The sequence below is a fragment of the Phodopus roborovskii genome, unplaced genomic scaffold (assembly GCF_943737965.1).
Source record: "Phodopus roborovskii unplaced genomic scaffold, PHOROB, whole genome shotgun sequence".
NCBI classification, from domain to species: domain Eukaryota; kingdom Metazoa; phylum Chordata; class Mammalia; order Rodentia; family Cricetidae; genus Phodopus; species Phodopus roborovskii.
Genome location: NW_026126558.1, coordinates 3,648,361 through 3,670,518, shown reverse-complemented (window position 1 = coordinate 3,670,518; position 22,158 = coordinate 3,648,361). Strand labels below are relative to the sequence as shown.

The 22,158-nt window shown below is 45.6% G+C and overlaps 1 protein-coding gene across 2 annotated transcripts in view; it reads right to left on the bottom strand.

Annotated features, from left to right (window-relative positions):
• Positions 1-1,411: 1,411 nt before the first annotated feature.
• Positions 1,412-22,158, bottom strand: part of Sipa1l2 (signal induced proliferation associated 1 like 2) — a 160,690-nt gene continuing 139,943 nt past the window's right edge. The window contains exons 19-23 of one of the 2 annotated variants that reach the window (XM_051201622.1): positions 15,818-15,949; positions 5,592-5,645; positions 4,970-5,093; positions 4,178-4,259; positions 1,412-2,692 (exon numbers count right to left, since the gene is read on the bottom strand). In XM_051201622.1, coding sequence (XP_051057579.1) covers positions 2,546-2,692; positions 4,178-4,259; positions 4,970-5,093; positions 5,592-5,645; positions 15,818-15,949 — 539 coding nt within the window. In that variant the 3' untranslated portion in view covers positions 1,412-2,545. The remainder of the gene's footprint in view (positions 2,693-4,177; positions 4,260-4,969; positions 5,094-5,591; positions 5,646-15,817; positions 15,950-22,158) is intronic. The other variant, XM_051201623.1, reaches the window with a different exon arrangement.

Below are 22,158 nucleotides of genomic sequence, written 5' to 3'. Positions count from 1 at the left end.
TGCCGGCCCTCACTCCATCCAGGGATGCTGAGGAGCACACACTGGCTTTGTTTTCAAGGGTCTGGGGCTCCTCAATGGCCCCCAGAGACAGGAACTGGTGGCAGAAGGTCTTAACAAAATTTCTCATGGTGAGGTGACACAGCTGTGGCTGAGGTAAAGAGGGACACGGAGCATTGGCCAGAAGGACATGGAGTACTCCATTTGGCTGGAAGTACACAGTCAGTGCCACAAGAAGTCTCCACACCAGAGGCTCCACGGTGCCTCAGTCTGAGGCTCAGCAGTTAGCTTTGGTGTGTCACAAGGGCTTGTGACTTATCCAGACCCTCTGCCAGGTGATTCTCTAGTCTCCTACCACCTTACCACAGGAGTGCCGGGCTTACAGGTGCACACCATGCACCCAGCTTTTTGTGTGGTTCCACAGAGAACTCAGGTCACCACTGCATCTAGTGCTTTCACCCGCTGAGCCATGTCCCTTGCAACATGTCTTCATCCTTCTATGTGACCACATCTCTGACCTTAGACTTTGTAGGTGAGAAGCTGTGGCTCCCTAAGTCTGATGCCATCCCTGGTGAGTGACATGTAATCAAACTGCATTTTGATTGACTGGTAGGACCATGGGTTTCTTCTGTCTCATTGATTAACTGAGCAGCTGAGCAAGGTAGGCTTCTATTGTTGCCCTTTGATGGCAACTGGTATTTTTTAATAAACCTTCTCCCTAGTATGGGGGGGGGGGACCCATCCAATATGCTAATTACTTTCAACTGCCACATACTGGGAAGGCTTTGACACACAACAATTCACCCCACAAGGTGAGAAAAAAACACCTGCTTAATTATTCTAAAATAAAAGCAATTCCTTTTAGAGGCTTGACTCCAATATTAGTTTGTACCAGTGCATCCTCATAGCATGCTTAGTTAAGAGGTGTCAGTAACCAAGTATGTTTAGCACAGTGCCAAGCTGCCCAGGACTATGTGTACCTTGGAGGCAGGAAGCCATGGTGGCACAAATGTGCAAATCCAGGTCTCAGGACGATGAAGCAGGAGGATGAGTTTATGTGAACCTATATAGCAAGCCTTGGCTTTTATAAAATCAGCCAACTAAATGGCTTTCTACCCCTAAATGAAGGTTGAGTAAGTTACTCACCCCAAGTCATAGTTTATTTGGTTATAAAATGGGAACCCTCAGACTCTCCCAAGGATACTCTTCGGATCAAGGAGACTTCGGATCAAGGAGACTAGAAACTTAGAGAATAGTGTATGTGGAGTAGTAATGAATCCTTAGCACTCTTAACCATTGAGAGGTTAAGACACAGCTAAAAAAGTTCTGAATATAGATCAGGATCCTAAATGACCTGAAATAAACTCACAGAGACAACTGGCATGTCATAATCTACATGCACCAGATAACAATGTTTTTTATGTTGACTTCTTTTGAACATTTATTAAAAAAGCAAAATGTATGTTCATCTCAAATATAACAGTTAAAAATGGAAAAGCAATACAAACAATGCATTAGCCAGCAGCATCCAGTCCTCCGCTCGCTCGCTCTCCTACTTCAGTCTGTTCCGGGTGAGTTCAGTCACTGCCTGCCTGCCTGCCTGCCTCCCTCCATACAGTGCAGGTGAAACCAAATCATATAAAATTAACAAGGTAGGGTTAAATAAGCTTAAATAAGAGTGTTAAATACAAGACACTTTATCAGAGTTTCTGTACAAAGATAAACAAATCTGAAGTTGTACACAGGATCCCTCGGACACTCAGCATCAGGGAACTCTAGTGGGGAGGGGCTAGGGGAGACATTGACTGTCTTCAGCAGAGCAACTACAAGAAAGCAAACTATGCAATGAAGGGACTACCAACAGGTCCAGCCATTTACAAGGCATATGCATCTCTTAAAAAAAAAAAATCAGAACACTGTTAATATTCAGGCACCGTTTGTTCCTGCAAATAAATACGTCTCTACGGTAACAGTGTTTGAGCTAGTGTTAAATTTCAGGGTTTCTCTCTGACAGAGCTCTGCCAACTACTTACTGCACCCTTCTTATTGCTATGATAGTGTGGCTGTGGAAATAAAACTACTGTACATCCAAAAATATAGAGCACCTTTAACATTAAAGTACATGTCTGATTATCTGCCTCCGTATTTATTTTTACAATCCTACAGCCCTGCTATTGTACACTGGCTTAGCATCTCTGGAGGTCACCAAATTCAGTTAGTGACACCCAGTTCTCTCCCCCAGGGAAGCTGAGGCAGGAGCACTGTCAGGGGAGCCTTTCAGTTGCAGGCTACTTCTGTGTTCACCAGGAGTTACATTCATCTGCTGCTGCAGCTACCCAGGAGGAGTCCAGGTCCCCCGACCTGTCTGTCCTGCTAGGATGAGTAGCGAGACACAGAATGGACAGCGAGACATCTACCTACAGGTGGTGGAAAGCGCAAGTAAAACTACATTGCCAACTTGGAAGGGACCGCAGGCAGGCAGGCAGGCAGGCAGGGAGGCAGGCAGGCCAGCCCATGGTCCCTGGATGAGGAGCAGCTAGCTAGCTGGTCAGGCCTTCTTGTCAATGGTGCTGAAAAACCACTCGGTGAACTTGCGCAGCTGGGCGGTGGCAGTCTGCGACTCTTCCTGCAGCCGCATGTTGTCTTGTCTCAGGTGCTGGACCTCAGCCTGCAGCACTGCCTTGTCCTGCTTCTCCTGTGGGAACCAGAGAGCATGTCATAGGCTCACTGGTCGGCTGTTCCCTTTGAGCTGGACCTAAGGGCATAAGGGTCCCTCATTCTGACTTAACCCCAGGGAGTGGTCTGCCTGGGTTTTCCCACTCATTCAGGGATATGAGCCACCCTGGCCTCTTGGCTTCCTCTGTATATTCTCAAGAGAAGACGAAGAGCTGTCAATCAGAAGTTAGACTACTCCTCACCCACCTGGAAGAGATAGACTGCAGCTAGGTTGGTGTGAACCCTCCTGATCTGCAGGGCTTCTCCAGTTGCCTTCCTCTCTGCCTAAAACTGGTGCCTATGTGGCACCTATGGATGCTAAGTCTAGAACAATCACTTGGGCCTCTCATTCCATGCTTATTGTTCTGGTGTTGGCCATATTTCCATGCTGACTTTCAGAGTCTGCTATTCAAAAGTACACAATAACAGGATTTCAAAATAACAGTATTTGGTGCTTCTAACACATAGCTATGAGAAATACATGCCAAGCTTCAGATTTCTAGTGCTAAGAGGCACAGCAGTCACAGCAACTGCTGCTCCTAGTGGCTCACACAGTGGGTGAACAGGGCTGAGTCACCGAGAGCTCTTTACCACCTCAGGGTGTCTACTTTTTTCCTACAATGGCCTCCTGGTTCCTCACATCTTCTGGGCTTGCCCCAAACTCACCACCCTACCCTGTAAAGCCCCGGTTCCAAGAGGAAGGAAGCTTCTGGACCGGGAGTCAGGACTAGCCTTGCCATACAGCCAGCCCAGTCCTGAAATCCCCCTCCTCTCCATCCCTTTCTACGTTGGCTCAGATCACCCTGCTGGCACTCAGCTGCTGTCTCCCTGAAACACCACAGCATGTAATTAGACCCGTGTTTTCCATATCTCCTCTGATTCCCCTTCCTCTTCCTGCTCTTGAACCATGGGGGCAATGGCTGCCAATGCTCCACCCAACTGCTGTTCCCTTTGGAACTCTGACCAGCCTGACATTAGGGATGAGACCGCCTGGCCCCAGCCTTGTCCACATGTCCTGTCTCCAAGGCCTTCCCAAATCTAATGGACCACTCTAGAGTCCTGTTCCCTCTTTTCTCTCTCCTACCCATAGTGCATCACACCTCATCACTGATGTCACAACCCCTTCTAGAGAAGTTTCAAGTTTTTACTTTCTGAGCCACTGCCATCTCCTGTCTTTCAAAGGAAACTTGCTGGTATTCACTCCTCAATGTCTTCGAACCTTGTCTCTCCCAATGATCACTTCCCACTATTAGTTACTCCTGCCCCACATCACCATATCTTCCCAAGCAATCCTGCAAAGCAGCATCTTGTTCCTCTGGCAAGCCGGTGTATACCCCACAAGCAGCTTATACTCTGGGTCTCCTGATCTACGTACACCCCACATACCCCTTGTACCTCTGTCTATTTCTGTCTTGATTTCCTGCATGTGGGCAAAAGCCCTGTTGTTAGACTCCAGGGATCATACCTTGCGAAGGTCGGTCTGCAATTGTCGAAGAATCAGTTCTAGCTGGTTGACTTTCCCAGTCAGTGTGGAGGGTGATCGCTCCCTGGTAAACGGTACAATTAAGAGGGCTTAAGAGACCCATGGCTAAGATATTGCTTGTGTTTGAGTCAGTAAACTTTTCATTGAAAGTATTATGTGTAAATTCACAATTTGGGACCATGTTCCCATAGCTACTTCTATGGACTCAGACTCTGTAGGACACAAAGGCTGCTAAGAAAACAAAGGCCAGGATTATTTAACTGGAGAAGAGATGGGCCAGAGCTAAATCCTAGGGGCTAAATGTAGATCTGATTTCCCTAACTTGCTTTTGTCATGAAAACAGATCCAGGTTCAATAGCAAGTTAACAGTGAATCAGTTCATAGAGACGCCAGAAGTGGGTTCATGCATCACAAGTGACGGGGGCATTCCTCATATATGTCAACAGCAGGTAGATGGTTTGATCAAGGGCCAGGGTCTGGGATGAACTGTACCCTAGGTAGGTCCCACAGCATGAGTGGCCTGGAGGGCCAAGACTGACTGACAAAGGGTCACGGCCTAGTGCTTTAGTAATTAGGTAGCTGACTTGAGATCCCACCTGGTCTTCTCTGCCAGTGAGGTTGGCTACTATGGGCATAGGCCAGCCATCAGACAGGACCTGTCTATGCAGTGCAATGGTTATATAGTCTAGTGGTATCGTTTCTAGCATGGCAGGACTCTCCAGCTTGGCCTGGGATACCTGAGTTCTGGGACAATGACAGGGAGCATCCACATACCCAGGTGTGTCCATGAACTCCTTGCCGCTGGCAGGATCCACACACAGGGACAGCTCTGGGGCCCCTTCCAGGTCTTGTCCATGCTGGAGGTCAGTCAGGGTACAGAAAGATGCCACCCTCTGGTCTGGAGATGAGGAACACACAGAAAGCAGTTTGGTGAGAGCTACCAGGCATCATGTCTTTGTACAGACCAATTTACTGAATGAAATCTGCTGGCCCTCCTTACCACAATGCCCTGTTTGAAACAAAACAGAGAAACAGAAACTCAGGCAAGCTGTTGGCAATGAAAAAGCATGAGACTGGCTGCCGTTCATGGGGTGTATGGTACATATACCACAGCCACAGACACATCTACTGCCTTCTTTCCATACCCCAAGGACTCTAAAGCTATGGCTGTGCATGAACTAGCAAGCTGGATGGCGTGGCTGGAGGACAGAACCATGGAGATGGACCCTTGTGCAAGCTACCGTGAACTCGAGGTCATTCCTGAGATACAACAGCCAGGGCACTTGCCCCTGGTGCACCCCCCTCCCCCATCAGTATGCGGACCACCATGCAGGCGTGCAGACACATAAAATAAACAGAACAGGCTACAAAAGAGCAAAGAGCCTGTGTCAATCACCTAGGTAGGAGGCGTGGTGACAGAGAAGCCCGAGTTCTTCATCTGAGTCAAGACCTGAAATAAGATTTAGAATTCTCCCATGATGCTTGAAAGATGAGGTTGTGTGAGTACAGCATGCATGCCGTGTTAGCATTTGTGTGTGAAGAGTCTATGTGCACCTATCTGTGTATGTGTAAGAAAACAGCAACCAGAAGGCTCAGTGCCAATGTTATATAGTGTCACACACCATGGTGAGACAACATGCTTCATGCTTTAAGCATTCTAGTTAGAAGCAGGGTGAAAGTGTCTGACATATACATATCTAATCATAGATAGCCATCGTTTCAGATTGTCCTGAACAATCCACTCTGCAAATTTAACAACAGTGGTGGTGAGAGCAACCAGCTGGGCTCTCTCACTTGAAACCATGCAGGAAGCTCAGAGGGAGCAGCAATGCCAGCAGTGTAACACCCACAACCAGCTGAAACAGCCTCCTTTTACAAGAGATCATGAACCTGGCATTTGATGTTTTTAGAAGGCTGGGCAGGAAAGAAAGGAAAACAGGAACAGCCCAGCCTCCTGGTCCTAACCTCTGACCCAGAGTTCAGGCCAGCAATACTCAAGATAGGCAGGAAACGTTCTGTCTTTATACAACATGGGGATGGATTCAGGAAGTGGCCCTGGGAGCCTGCCTTGCACCTGGACTCTGAGTGCACATGCATGTGCACCTGGACAGGAGGAATCGAGTCTGCTAGTGAGTACAGGGGAGGCTCTTCTCACAGGGATTGATTAATGGGGAGGAGCACTACCCAGGCGCTGGGAGCTCTGTCTCCTGCTGGCTGCTGTGCAGGCCTCCTAATGAGGTGACCTGCCTGTTTGGTTGATGTAGGGTCACACACTACCAGTTAATTAAAAAGGATAGCAATGCTGGGGCTGCCAGGGGCACATGATGGAAAGTCACTGCAGCCATACAGTGCTGAAGGCACAAGCCTACTTATTCATGGTGCCCTGGGCCCTCTCAGATGTCCTGCTGAGCTTACCTAGTGACCCATCATATCAGGGTTCTCGAACTGCATGGTGCCTGCCCAAGACCTGCCATGGGCATACAGGTCCTTTAATTGACTTTTCTGTAAAGCCTAAATCTAACCTACAGCACAACAAAGATCCTGCAACTACTCAGTTCTAACAGAAAGCTGCTTTACCCTTTTAATGCTTGATACTTGGGTGTTGGTACATGAGGAAATAACCTGTACCTTAATGAATAATGTAGTTTGGCCACTGCCCACATCCACATGTGGTCTCCCTGAATAGAGGTAGTGATAGTGAAGATGGATTAAGGATAACCCCACTGGGAGTCAGTAAGAGGTCTGGGTGGCTACAGAATTTTGCACATACCAATTACCAACATTTTGGCTAAGATCACATGTAGAATTCTATACAGCCTCCTTCTGTGAAGGCCCCAAATAAAATGTATCATTTAAAAACAACAGCAACCAAACACTAGAAAAACCTAGGCTGGGTTTTTCTTCTTGCACAAGCATGAGACCCTGATTTGGACCCCTGGCATCCATGTAAAAGCTGAACATGGAGAGTGTGTCTGTGACCCCCACTGCTGGAGGGTGGAGGTAAGCAGCCTGGAGGCTCACTGGCTGAACGGTGAGCTCCAGGTTCAGAAAGAGATCCTGTGGCAAAGGGGATGGTGGGAGGAAAAACTATGAAAGAAATCTTGATGTCAGCCTCTGGCTTCCTCAGATTTCCACTCAGACAGGAGAAGGAACCAGAGGCTCTGACAGGACAACTGACAGGAAAGGAAGCACAGCACACAGCCTGGGTTGGGCCTTTGTTAGTCTCTGAGGAATGCAAAGAGGCAGTGCTATAGGGCTGGCCTGAGTGACAAGAAGGGAGGAGCCCTGGAATCAGCCTCTGCTCAAGACACAGACATGCCTTGACCTGAAACACTTTCAATCTGCTTCTGAGCTGGTTTACCATACAAAACTGGACCTCGTAGTTTCCATCTACAGAGTGGTCAGTGCTCTCTATTTCTCCACCATTAACATGACCATCAGGACCCAACAGCACCCTGTGTTCTGTTTATGCTCACATCAGACATCAGACAGCAATAACTTTAAGACTTCTATCAACTTGGTGCTAAATATTTAAAAATGAAAAACTTTTCATCTTCAAAGTTTTTGATTAAGCTTTTTTTTTTTTTTTTTTTTTTTTTTTTTGAGACAGGATTTCACTGTATTGTTTTGGAGCCTGTCCTAGAACTAGTTCTGTAGACCAGGTTGGCCTCGAACTCACAGAGATCCACCTGCCTTTGCCTCCTAAGTGCTGGGACTAAAGGCAATGCGCCAAAGACACATGGAACATATATTAAAGGCACAGACTCTACCTACCTACCTACCTACCTACCTACCTACCTACCTACCTACCTACCTATCTATCCATCCACCCATCCATCCATCCATAATGTTCATTTGGTCATCTAATTCCCACAGCAGCCCAGCACTGGAATTAAACACAATTAAAGGCACAGGCTTAATAGACTTACTATCTATAATATGCTCATGTGGTCATCCAATTCCCAAGGTAACCCAGCATAGGCATTAGCGCATGTGAGCAAACATGCCCCATACTCAGTCTTGGAGACATGGTGATAGTCATCACCCACAGTAAATACTGGTCACTCTGGTCGCCAGTATCACTTTAATTCTGAAGCACACTTGCTCTTCACTTCAGCAGGTAAGCAGGACACTCTCAGAACCACACTGGCTGGCTCCTGACATGAACGAAACAGCAAACTCCAGGACCTGTGTATGTGTATGCACATGTAAGAGCAGGTGCAAGTGTGTGTGTGTAGGCTAATATTCCTCAGGATGACATCAACCTTGTTTCTTGAAGCAGGGCCTTTCAATGGCCTTGAACACTCACTGATTCGGTTAAGCTAGCTGGCTAGTGAAACCCAGGGGTTTGAGAACCTCTACTTTCCCAGCACTGAGATTACAAGTGTGAGTGACCATGCCTGGCTTTTCACATGTGTTCTTTGGGACAAATTCATGTCCTCATGCCTGATGGTGAGCATTCTACTGACTGTGCTGTCTCCCAGACCTGTAATGGTCGAACTTTCAAAAGAGACCCTACTTCCCTTTCCTGAACTCAGTCTGACCCACAGCCAGATTTTCTATGTAGCTTTGATCCCGTTCACAGGGTCACACCCTGTTAAGCCTGGGTTTAAGTGAACACACTATAAACACATTATCAGAAATGCATAACACACCACCTACAGGATATCACGGCCCAGCCACGAAGTATCCTTAAGAGGGCCACTGTGCTCACAGGGGTGAAGGAACTGCAAGCAGCACCTTGGCAGAGGGTCACAATGCACTGCCAACTCCAAGCTCAGTTTCTGTGGAAGGTACATTGCTCTTGAACCGCTACAAAGTGACTCACTAAGACTCACTAAGAAGATGAGTCAGGGACAGTCTAGAAAACATCATTTCAAGTAGTAAAAGGTAAGCTGAGCACTGCATGGTGGACAGCTAAAGGATTTTGTCGTATTAGTCAAGTGTACAATTCTATTCAGAAACTCTGACAGGCAAAGAGTGTTATCACATCCCACACCAGACAGAACTAGACATATTAAAGAAAAGCTTGGCATGTGACCCAGTCAGGTCTTAAATGTGACTGTCACAGCACAGGGGACCTGCTGGCCCTGGGCTGATACCACTGGCACCTAGATCACCCTCTCTATCCCAGACTCTGGTTATCTATCTACTTCTAAGTGATCTTAATTGTGCTATATTATTTTATATATTGAATAATTTGTTATCAGCTAGTTTTTAGGAATGAGATTTCAAAACTGGAGAAGGGATGTGGTACATTTTTTTGGCCTGGCTATGAACTGTCACTATGTTTGAAAGAGAAGATGGATTGCTTTATAATCTGGAGAACAACAGTGGCTTTGAGTGTTCTTTGTGGTTTTCAGGAGCAGCAGGATCTTTTCCACACTGAGTAGGTGAGTGCCCGTAGCTAGCTCATTATCATTTAAATTTACATGAACACTGTTTGCACACTTAGTTACTGTGTGTCTTCTTCAGCTGGCAGTATCCACACACCTCATTTGTTTACCATGGAGGGAGGCAGCTTCTTTCACTCTTCATTTATGCATTGCACATGTCTTGGCTTTATCTACCACATTCATTATAAACCTCTCTCTATAGCTAACCATGTCCCTTTTAAAATCTACTCTTTCAGGCTCATAAAAGGTCTAATACATACATACATAATATATAATATGTATTATATATAATATTACATTTCACATGTTCTCTTATTACTGTGTAATTAAATCTTCCAAATGGTAATATTAAATTATTTTTCACTTTTTGTAAAGTTGACTTTTCTAGTATATAATTTGCTTTCTCATTTAGGTGTTAAATACATTCTGATGCCTATGTTCTTTATTTTTTCAAAAGGACTATTCTATTTTTAAATCATTATTATGCTATTTTAATTATTATTGATTTATAATAGGGTTTTTTGTTGAATACCGTTCATCATTTTTTAAAATGGGTGCAATTAAGTTCTTAGCATATCTTTAGATATCTGAGTTGAAACTGCACTTATCTCAAATTAATTCAAAAAGGACTGTCATTTTACCACCGAGGATTCTATCCATTCCTGTCCTTGTCTATATTAAGACTCTACAGTTACTTAAGAGCGTTTCTGCTCTCTCATTGTAATTCTAACGATGGCTTGATTTCCAAAGAACACATAGTTGGAGCTTGCTGATTTACTTAAGGTGTCTTTCAAGGCTGTTACAGCAATGCCTATAGAATCTGAGCCAACCAGACCTCCCTCTACTGTGTTAACACACCAGCCCATTATGGGGTGTTGACCACATCCCCACCCTAGTGTCTGAATATCTTTGAGATTTGCTCTGCCACAGATGACGGCAGATATTACAGCCTGGGACTTCTCAGATCAGACACCAAACAATCACAGAATTGCTTTTATTCCACTAGGGATTCCATCATGTATGAAAGCATGCAATGACCCCAAGGGCTGCACAGTTCAGACAGACAGGAGTAGGGTTCTCTGGATGAGCCTGACACAGCCAAGCTCCAAGTATGTGCTCTGGAAGCCTGTGGAGCAGAAGAACTACCCAGATAAGCCTTAGAAAACTCATGACACTGGAAGACTGCTGATGGTGGTAGCTATAAATTTTGGGATGGCTTATTATGTAGAAATAGTAGCTGGTAAATCAGGACTACTTTGAAAAATTGTTTATCTAGTTAATTTTAGATTTCTTTTCCAAGACAGGATTTCTCTGTGTAGCCCTGGCCGTCTAGGAACTTGTTTTGTTGACCTCAAACTCACTGAGATCCACCTGCCTTGGTCTCCTGGGTGCTGGGATTAAAGGTATGTACCACCACCACTCTGCAATTTTAGAATCTTTAATAATTTTCATTTTATCCTGCCTTCCAGATATATAAGCATGTGTGTCCCCAGCTGGTGGCGCTACTTGGGAAGGTTGTAGAGCCTTTAGGGGGTGGAGCATTGCTGGAAGGAGGAGGTTTCTGAGGGCCTTAGTGCTTTAGAGCCTGGCCCCACTTCTAGTTCCTTCTCTTGTTTCTGAGTGTGGACACAATGGGATCGGCAAGCTCTGAGTGGCTTTGTCATATCTTCCCTGCCACAACTGACTGTATAAATGCTTTCTCACTTAAGTTGTACTGTCAGGGCACTTTATTACAGCAATGAGAAAGTAACTATGGCAGTTCCTTTGTTTAATTTCTGAACTTGAAAGCCCTGCTCATCAACATATTCCCAATTGCACTATGTACACTATCTGGGAATAAGGATATATCCTTCATGAGACTTTGGAAGGATCTCTCAAATCTTATCTTTTATTAGAACTAGGTCCCAATTCTATTAGATATACTTTCAGGAAATTAGAATAATCACTCTTAATTACTTCACCTACTAACTTACTATAATTAAAGCCTTTCTTTTATTAAACTAGTTAAATTCTTGCCGGTAACAATGAATAATCTGGGTCTACTATGGAATTTCATGTAAGTTTTCTCACTGCAATCCTACAGTCTCAATGGGGCTCTCTTTTTCAGAGATGTAAAAAAGAAAGAACTCTATTACACAAGAAAGCTGCCTCTAGATTTCAGGAAAGCCTCACACAAGGCCACCATTATTCTTTGAAAATGAAAACAATTCACTGTAAACTTGGTAGCTTTGAGTGATATTGGGTATTTTCGAATATTCTCAAATAGCTTTTCAATTACTTCCACACTCTGGCTTTTGTTCCTCATCCCCATTTTTTTTTTTTTTTTTTTTTTGCAATAAATACTCAATTATGTCATTATGAAGTTTATTCCTATGTAGTTGACATTTCTGAATAACTTCTTTTAATCCCTCTTTAGTGTCAGCAAGAGAATATGTAATGAGAAAATGTGGAGGACAGGTGGGGAAAGGTGACACCTACTATTCAATGCAAATGGAACCAGCCGGGCAGAAGCCACAGAACAGTGTCAGGTGCATGGTTTCCCACCATTAAGATGAAGGCACAGAGTATTGTGTTGAGTAAGAGCCTCACCAGTAGTCAGCTAAGGCATTGTCAGTGAGCTGCCACTTCTAGGTTGTCTGGTGACAGGTTCCCTTTAGCCTCTCGTTAATTTTGACACTGGGGAAAAGCACTGAGCATGCTAGGAAACCAAGTTCTGTTATTTATTTATTTATTGTACTAGAGATGTTGGATCCTGGACCTTGCACTCTCTGAGACAGGATCTTGTTCTGCCACCCAGGCAGGCACTGAACTTATGGTTCTCTTCCTGTTTAGTCTTTCACATAGCTGGGCTGACAGGCCTGGCCAAGACCTGTCTTGGAAAACAGTTCACTAGGCTAGTGGCTTGAGCTGGCCAGGTCTGCATTCTGCAGGGGACAGCAAGACCCCAAGCACCACAGAGTCTCATGACACAAGCCAGAGGGACGTATTACAGAGTCTTCTCCAGGAGACAATAGTCTGCTGCAGCTCCAGTAACATTCTCTTTCACATTAATTCCATTTTGCTCATGCACTTTTATGGTTTGGGATCATATCTGCTAAATGTTAATCAATATTCAAAGAAAAACTGATTACTGACAGTGCACTGACATTTTATCTGCTGTTGTATTTTAAAATGGATTTGTCTGTGTATGTGTGCATGTGCTGCTTATACATGAGTGTGCACACCCATGTACACCAAGACCAGAGTGTCACTGAACTGGAAGCTTGTCATTTTGGCTAGATTGGCTGGCTTGCAAGCCCCTGGATATGCCCACCTCTGCCCCACCCCATAAGGCTGGGTTACAGGAATGCACAGTCAGTGTCCAGCTCTTGACATAGCTGCTGGGGATTTGAACTCAGGGTCCTTGTACTTATACAGACAGCGCTCTTACCCACTAAGCAGTCTCCCTAGCCCCTCTGTGCAGTTTTCTGGAATCTTCTGAAGTACAGTTAAATTAGCTTTCATACTTTCCCCATTAAAATGTTTCTAAAACACTGTATATTTCTTTAAGAACTACTCTCTATGGCTATAGGCTAGATACTTAACTTGTAAGTGTTCTTTTCATTAATTATTAATAAAAAAGAGAACTATTATATTCCTTAATTCTGCTTAGGCAGTTACTAGAGTAACATTTCACACATCTCCAAAGCTCAGATCTTGAGTTTCATCTTAGTTTTCGTGATGAACTGCTTCACTGCCTGTGGTCCCCAAGGTCTGGGAACCTTTTCTCGGAAGGGTACTCATGGTATGGCCTTTGGCAAGCTTCCTGGTGACTCATCTATGGTCACAGTACTACCACCCATTCTTCACACTAGCCATATTCAAACATAGTCAAACAGTTGTAATGGAGTGTGTGTGTGTGTGTGGGGGGGTACAATGATGAATTTATAGCCTTAGCTCTACTCTTGAATAATATAACAAAATCTAAGCCCTTAAGCTTTAGCTCAATGACGATGAGCATGGCCTTTTGGTGGATGAGTAAGGCAAGTCAGTGGAACACATGACTGGCTGGGAAGAGTTCTTGTTTTGATTTTGTAAGTAAGAATTGTGGTGTCTGTTGTGTGAGTTTTCCTAAGGAGATGGAAAGAAACATCTATTTGTCCCTGATGGAGACAGCATCTATGAATCAAAGAAAAGACTCCATTCAAGGCAGCATGGTAAGTCGATGAGTTTACTGGGGGTGACTTAGAGGAGTGTGAGCAACCCAGAGGCAGCTGCATTACTGAAAACTCCCACCTGCACCCTTCCGCCTTTTATATGCTCTATCATCCCAAAGGCCACATGCAGCTGGATGAGAGGGCATAATGACAGAAACCTCAGATCAGGGTCCCCGGACTACCTTCTTCTATGGTGGAATGCGGATGGTTCAATCTGTGGAGGTTCTTTTGCTTGTCATTATGCAGATTTAAGATCACTAACCCAGAGGAAACAGTTACATTAACGGTTCCCTCCAACAGGCTGATAAACTCCGTTTTTAAAAACCTGTTTTCCGATACGTCAACTGCTACATATATCAATATGGGTGCTGAAGTCTGAATCCAGTAAGACGTTTTACCCCACCACCATTAGCAGCTTCTAACAGTGAAATAAACGAGTACATGGACACTATTCAGACTGTTTCCAGAAGGGAGTGATGTAGTGGGGAAGTAGTGAGGGCATGTTCACTGTGTGTGAGTGTCCCCTCTCAGCTGTCCCATCTCAAAAGTAAATTCCTCCACTGGCAGACATGTACCTCTGGGGACATGGGCATAAACAAGGCCTCTCTAGCAGGCCACATCACAAATGGAGATGAAGGGTTACAGCAGCAGACCTTGGCCTTCTGTAGCTGGATGTCATAGGTGGTAAGGTGGAGGAGCCACAAGCAACTGACAGGTGTGAGGGGCCGATGAAGGCTGAGCCGTAGGGACAGCATATTATGTTAAAGCTGGAAGTTCCTGACAGCCTCACAGTAGGCAGAAGGCAAGGTAGCACCATCAAACAACCCAGCATCAATTCATCTACTGGGAAAGGCGGGAACAGAGAGAACGTTGCAGTGTCAGGGTCTATGTAAAATCTTCCCGTGGGCTGGTGTGTCTGAGTACTTGCTACCCAGCTGGGATGATACCTGGGGAAGTTGTGGAAACATAAGCAGTGGGATCATGTTGGATGAAGGACTTGGGATCCAGCCTTGAAGTCTATGGCCCAGCCCTGCTTCCTGTCATACCTCCTGCCCACTCCCACTGCCGCCATGGCTTGCCAACCAGCATGCCTTCAATGGCACTTCTCAAACCACGAGCTGAGGTAGGTTTCTCCTCTCATAAACCATATAGTCACAACAATGAGAAAAATAATACAAGTGGCAAATGCCCAAAGCTCTAAGAGTTGTGGTCCCGTGTTACACAAGGCCCAGACAATGGGAAGCAGTTTCTTCTTTACTTTGTGGACAGTTCACCAGAAGCTGGAGAAGAATGTACCCCAGGTGGCATCTTCAACTAGACAGTCACAGTTTCAATGGTGATCAAAAGCATCAGGGCAGCCAGAAGGGCTCTCAGAGCTCAATTGACCCACCACAGCCACTGACCAAAAGGTATAACTTTTTCCACTGCAGCCTACCAACCCACAGGTTTAACTAAGGCACCGAGCCATAGGCTTAAGTGACCCACAGCAGCTTACTGACCCATGGGCTTAACCAACCCCCTGACTTACAGGCTTAGATGAAGCCAAGGCCCACACAGGTAGAGGGGGACTTTCAAGGGGCAAATGATCCTGCCATATGTCATTCCTGTTGGCACCAAGTCCTCACACACTCAGCAGCTTTGGCCTCTTGAGGGTTCTCTGCCATGTCACCTTAAGTATGCTTCAAGGACAGAGATGGTGGGAGCTAGACAATCATACATGCTTTTCACTCAGGGAACTGGAGCCAAAGAGGAAAAGGGGTTTGTCTGACCTGTGGCAACTGGTACCAGGAGCAGAATCTAGGGTTTGAAATCCCTTGCCTAGCACTGATTTCACCAAGTGACACACTTCTAGATGCTTCCTTAGAACCACATCTTCCCCTAGCTACATCTTCAAAGATGGGCAAAGCATTCAACCTTTGCCAGATGACCCAATACATACACACACATGTGTTCCTGAGCTACAGTATAGGCCCTGCAGAAGCATGCTCCCCGGGCACACAGATGGGCCTGAGTATGGGTGAAATCTTTACCTTCAAATGCTCGTGCAGCATCCACAAGGTGGGACCAATCTAACCCCGTGGCCGTGTCTGGTAGCGGCATCAGGCCAGGATCTGCACACTTGGACTTATCCGATAAGGACCCGTCGGAGAACCAGAACTCATCTGAGTAGAAACAAAATCAGAGTGTAAGCCAGTCGGTCTATCTCCACACAGAATCACAGCATGGGTACCATTGCCCTCAAAGGGAGTCAGTCAGAAGGCCAGTGAGTCATAGCATGGGTACCCTCGCCCTCAAACTCTTAGGGAATGAGTCAGTAAGACACAGTATGGGAGTCACCACCCTGGCAGGGAATCAGTCAGCCAGCCAGAGCATGTGCACCATCACCCTCTTAGAGAACCAGTCAGTCGGTTCATCCCAGCGTGGGTACCACAGACCCCACAGAGTACATCAATATGAGCACCACAGTTCCCAATACAGTCAGTTATTCTGTCAATGCATTAGTCACTGTCTACATGGTCAGTCACAGCATGAACACTGCTACTCACACAGAGCCAGCCAGTCAGTTAGTAGGTCACAGCTTGGTCACCACTGTTCTCACACAGTCAGTCACAGTATGAGTACCAGATTCCCTATCTGGAGTTAGTCAACCTATCATTCCATTAGTCACTTTGCTCACAGCCAGTCAGCCAGTCAGATCATGGGTACCACCATCCTCACAATCAGCCACTCACAGCATGAGTACAATTAGTCCCTACCTAGATTCTGCTAGTCCATCAGTCCCTGCATAGGTGTCGTCTCCACATAACTAGTTAGTCACAGCACTGTGATCCTCCCAGGGTCAGAGAGTCTATAAGTGGGTTTGTCAGTCATAGCATGGAGAGGATGTCCCCACTCAGTTATGGTATGAATGCCACAGTTGTCACAGAGTTGGTTACAGCACAGGTATTGCCATCATCTCTCACAAAGAGGGGCCTAGAAAACTCTATAAAACATGTCCTGCTAAAATAGGAAACATTAAGCTGCTATCCCCAAAAGAGATGGAGGTTTGTCATTAGCAGCCAACACGACATCAACTAGACAATAGAGCAAGAAGGGGTGGTCAGCATGGAGCCTGGTAGAGCATCCTTACTTCACACTCTTGCAGAAGCTTTGTGGAGGTACCCAAACCTGACTGACCTGGGATAAGTTCCTGTTTCCTCAGGGTAGCTGCCCCCTTTAAAAAGTGCCTCAACCTTCACACTGCCCAGACACAAGCTGGCAGCAATCTCTTCCTTTATGATGATTTACAGTCTGAAGAACAAGGTCAGTAAAGCTGAATCACGAAACGTTACATGGGCCTCTTTTCCACCCAAATGGAGTAAGGCTATTTCAACTAACCGACTGGGAGAAGAAAGGATGTCTTTTCATGACCTATGTGCAGGCAGGGCTGCTGGCCCACTTTTCTGACTTCACAGGACAGTCCTAGTGCAGCCCCGCCAGAAGCCCCCGGGCCCTCCCTCACTTCCTGAAATGCTTGACAATTTTCCTTCAGCGGTGCACATGTGTCTCCCCACCATCGTTTGCAGCTCCTTAAATGCTTGGAACATTAATGACACTCATTGTTAAGAACTCCTTATACATCTGAGAATAAATTCTGAAAGGGCTTGACCGGACAATTTCAAAGTGCCTTTTCTGAACCTGCCCAGAGCATGGCATGCGGCTGCTTCTGGCTGCATCTGACTAATGAGACCAATCAAAGTAATGACCACCTGGCTGGCTGAACCTGCAATTAAGTTCAGGGGCGTAATTAAGCAAATGCACCTGTGATTTTTGCACCTCCATCCCTCTGGGAAGCTGTGAGGTGCTGGCATCTGGAATGGGACAGACATCATTTTGCACATGTGGCCTTGAAGGACACCCACAGCCTGCTCCCAGTGACAGTGACACCAATCAGACAGTGCTGTTTCCAAGCGACCATGCTGAGATGTGATGATGTCTGCCAATGTATGTACTCCCAGTCTCCACGGAGGGAAGAGTATGGCAGCCTCTCCCTGTGCATCTTTACAATACCAGCGGTTCATGCGTGCACTCTGCCACTGTCAAGTGGTGAGCCAGCAGCAGAGGCTGGAGCAGGAGCTGGAGAGAAAACACTCAGGATTTTTGGGTCCCTTCTCCATGGCCTTCTCTGGGGGACACTGCAGAACACAGTGGCTGGTGTTAGAAGAATAAAAGGGACAATGGCTGGCTGACATGATAAAGGAGGGGATGGAGGCCTAGGTAACAAAGAAAGGGACAGTGGCTGGTTCTAATTTAGAAGGTTGAGTGAGAGTTAACGTCCTCCAGTAGGAAGATCACTTCCCGGGTTACTCAATGAAATAACCGCATGGTAGTCTTGGGCTAAAAAGTTCAAGCTCTTTTTCTAAGGCAAGGCACAAATTAAGAATCTTGGTGCTGAGGGGCAGATGTGAGTGACTGGGTGTGCAGACAGGTGCAGCTTAGTCAGCCCTAGAGTCTGCTCACAGGAGAGCACAAAGGCAGTCACTACTAAGTGAGACTAGGGTCTCAGCAAGTGCAGACACCCTCATCTCCAGCTTTCAGCCATGCAGGGAGCCAAGGCTGGAATACAGCAAGCATGCAATGCTGCTCATCATCAATGCCCACTGTGAGGGGGACTTCTGCAGATTCAACAGCGAGGAATGGGCGGAGAGGAGACTGTGTGAGAAGCCCCCTCTGGCTGGAGCCTCCAGTGATGTCTTTACAGGGAGTACTTATCACATTATGGGATGGGACAGCAAGGGCTCAGCTTTCAGGCTCTGTCATTAGAAGACACACACACTGGGCTTTCTGAACCTTTTGAAAATGACAGGCTAGGTGATGTGCTTCGAGACAGAGTCCTGTCTAAGGAGGTGACACTTGCTTGAGATCTGAGTGATAAGGGGGAGCTGGCAGACACTTGACACATTACTAGCATAAAAACTTGGGATAAGTGTGGGGAAGATTTGAACCTTAGCCTGACTTGACCTGAGCAGGGAGAGCCTCAGGCTCTAGCTGTCCTTCAGACAACCCAGGAGCTACATGTGCCTTTTCCAACTGTCAAAATCAGGCACTTAAGATTTTTTTCTTCCACTGAGTGGAAATGAGGTAATTAAGAACAAGATCAGCCTTTTAACATTCTTTATGTCCAAAGACTCAAACCAGTGGCAATCTGTTTCGTCTTTAACTGGCATACACATCTCTGCCCACATTACTGGAAGCCAGCAAGCACTGTCACCATGCCAGTGGAAGCAGCGAGGACCCATGTGGAGCCAAAGCTGGTAGATGAACACTGTCCATGGTTTGGTGGGTTTGCATATGGTGGGAAGGAGGAGCTACCACTCTGCCTGTGATATTACTATACTCTGCATGTGTTCCATTTTCAAATAGAGAAAACTCCCTTGTCATGGCTACCCAAAGCTCTCCTTTCAAATCCAACTATTCAAAGCCTTGGGTCACCTTGGGAGATTCAGAAAGAAAGTGATCAGCTAGGTGACAGCACTGACTAGTTCCCTGGGCATAGTGGCAGAGTCTATGGAAGCATGTGACTGACTCCCAGAATAGCATCTGGCTCCTCACAGAGCCAAGAAGGCCTGTGTGCTATGGAACACTTAGGTCAGATAGAGAAGAGAGAAATACAAGATTATAATAGGAGTACTTCCTGGGGAACCCAAGGAGGGGAAGAACAGAAGGGGGCATGATTGGCCTGAATGCATGTCTGAGAATAGGTGGACAATGTTCAGTTTCACCTGGACAGAACCATGCAATTTCTCTGCTTGATTATCTCTGTCTACATTGTATGAGAACCTAGATTTTAGAGGTGGCTCGGGTCTAGGCCCTGTTGCCCACCCAACATGCCAACATGCTGTTTAGCTGAACACCAATCTTATGGATTCCTAACATCACTCCACCATCCTGACTCTCTGACTCTATTGGTATTATAAACGCTAAGGGACCACCTGACAGCATCAACTACGTAGCTCTTTAATGTGAGCTTTAGAGATAACAATAGTGTATCCTGATGTCAAAAGGTTGGATCTATCTGTCTACCCAAGCTAGAAGACAGCACATGGACAGTCCAAGTCTTCATGTGACACAGCATTTCTGTCTCTGAGAATCTAAGAGGTACTCCCGGCATGTGCTCCTTGGTGTTCACCACTGGAGGACTGCTTCTGGGGATGAGGGCTCATTCAGAATTCAGAATGCTGCCACACTCTTGGAGGGCTGAGTCCCTTTGGGGGGGCAGGGCTGGCTGTACAACAACCACAAAGGCATTGAACGAATGGATTTTGAGGGGACAGATGGAAACTGTCACACAGGTATCATATCAGAGGTGGTCATGGACAAGGAGCTAGCATCCTCCAACTGGATCCTTGATACTTAAGGTTCATGGGCAGCAGTAAGGGAATCAGAGGCTTTTGGGAGAGGATAAGTCACCACACATTATTTCAAGGTTTCTTATTTACATTCAGTTACACATTACAGTTCACACGTCTATCCCAGAACAGAGATCTGAGCAGCTTAAGGTTCAAGGAGACACATTACCAAATAAGGGTGTTTTATGAGAGTGCACCTAATAACAAGGGCCCTTAAAGGAGTGACAAGAACATGGTATGTCTTGCTTCTTTCCTCATTATGCCTAGATACTGTGGACAACTATGGAAGGATCCAAAGAAAGCATGGACTATCATTCAGAGATGAGAAAAGGCACAGAGGAACTGCTGATGCTAAGAAAGAGGTCAACATGAAAGGCGACACCTTCCAGCTACAGGACATTACTGGACCACAGTAACAGCAAGGAAACCATGTTTGCCAAAGGTGAGAGGGCAGGAGGAAAATCAAAGAAGCGGGCTTTTTAAGGCTGTGAAACTGATCTGTACAATGCTGTGGAGGCAGACACATTTTGCTGACCATCTGTACAGAGCATGTGCAGAGTGAAACATAAAGCAAGAACTAGTCCTAGCTGACATAGATGCTCAGTGGGCTCTACTGTAACCCGAGTGCCATGTGGCTTATAGGGTGGGGGATAGGGAGAGTCTTCAAGGAGTAGGGAGTACATGGAAACCACAGTATTTTTATGCTCGTCCTATGAACCTAAAACCTGTCTAAGAAGTGGTTTATTTATTTATTATTATTACAATTTATGTTAAGAAACTGAAGCTAAAAAACTGCATCTGTCACACAGTGGGAAAAAGGGCTGAATGGAAAACTCAACAACATAGACTACTTATAGTATGGGAAGTAGAAAAAATAAGGTCATAAAACAACTTCAGTAGCTTCACAAAAGCTTTTAAGAAACTTAGGCCATCCTGAGCTACATGAGTCCCTGTCTCTAAAGAGGTGTATGGCTGTGACATTTAAAGGGAAATACAATAAATGTGTCTGTCTGAACTTTTGCCCTGCTATTGAGAAACTCAGAGGTTTTATAACAGGCAGGGTACCATGCTCTTGAAGAAATACATTAAGTACTGTACAAGATGAGGTTCTCCCCAGCTTGTTAAACATTATTAGAATCCTTATGTCAGACAACTTGGGATGTTTATATACACCACAGAAGTTAAACTGGTTGTAAAGATGGTTCTTTTTACAATGAAATTAAAAAAAAAAAAAAAAATCAGCCTGAATATAAATTTATGGTCAAACTGTCATTTTCCCTGTATGATAGGAATGGTGTAGGGCACAGAAATTAACATTTAAATAGCATCAAAACCTGACACATTGAGACTGGGGAAATGGCTCAGTGGGGAAAGTGCCTGCTGTGCAAACATGAGGACTTGAGTTTGGATCCCTAGTACCCATGTGAAAGCCAAGCATGCTGATGTATGCTTGCAAACATAGTGCCAGCAAAGGACACAAGGAGAGCCCAGGGACTCACTGGCCAGCCAGAACAGCTGAAATGGCAAACTCTGGGTTCAGTAAGAGACCTTGTATCTACAGATGTGTACACACACACTCTCTCTAAAAATTATAGTTTTAAAATTTGAACTGCCAATTATCAGCTTGACTTGTGACCAGGGTGCTGGTGGAAGCTGGGCACACAGAAATAGAGATGACATGCAGAGGGTCATAAAGCCTGAGCTGGGTCTCCCAACACCCCCTTCTATCACCTGTTACCAGGGCCATGAAAAGGGAGAGCTGGAATGCTTGGCACAACCTGAAAACTCACTCCACGCCATTGTGCTTTTTTTTTTTTTTTTTGCAAAAGTTAGACTTTAGACATCACTTCCTTCAGAAATAAAGTAAAAACAGTATTTGATAATAACGTGTAATGTAAACCACCTTGCAGCTTTGCTATTTGAAAATGATTTAAATGACAAATAAAACAGTGCCAAACAATTGACATCCAATTCCACATGTG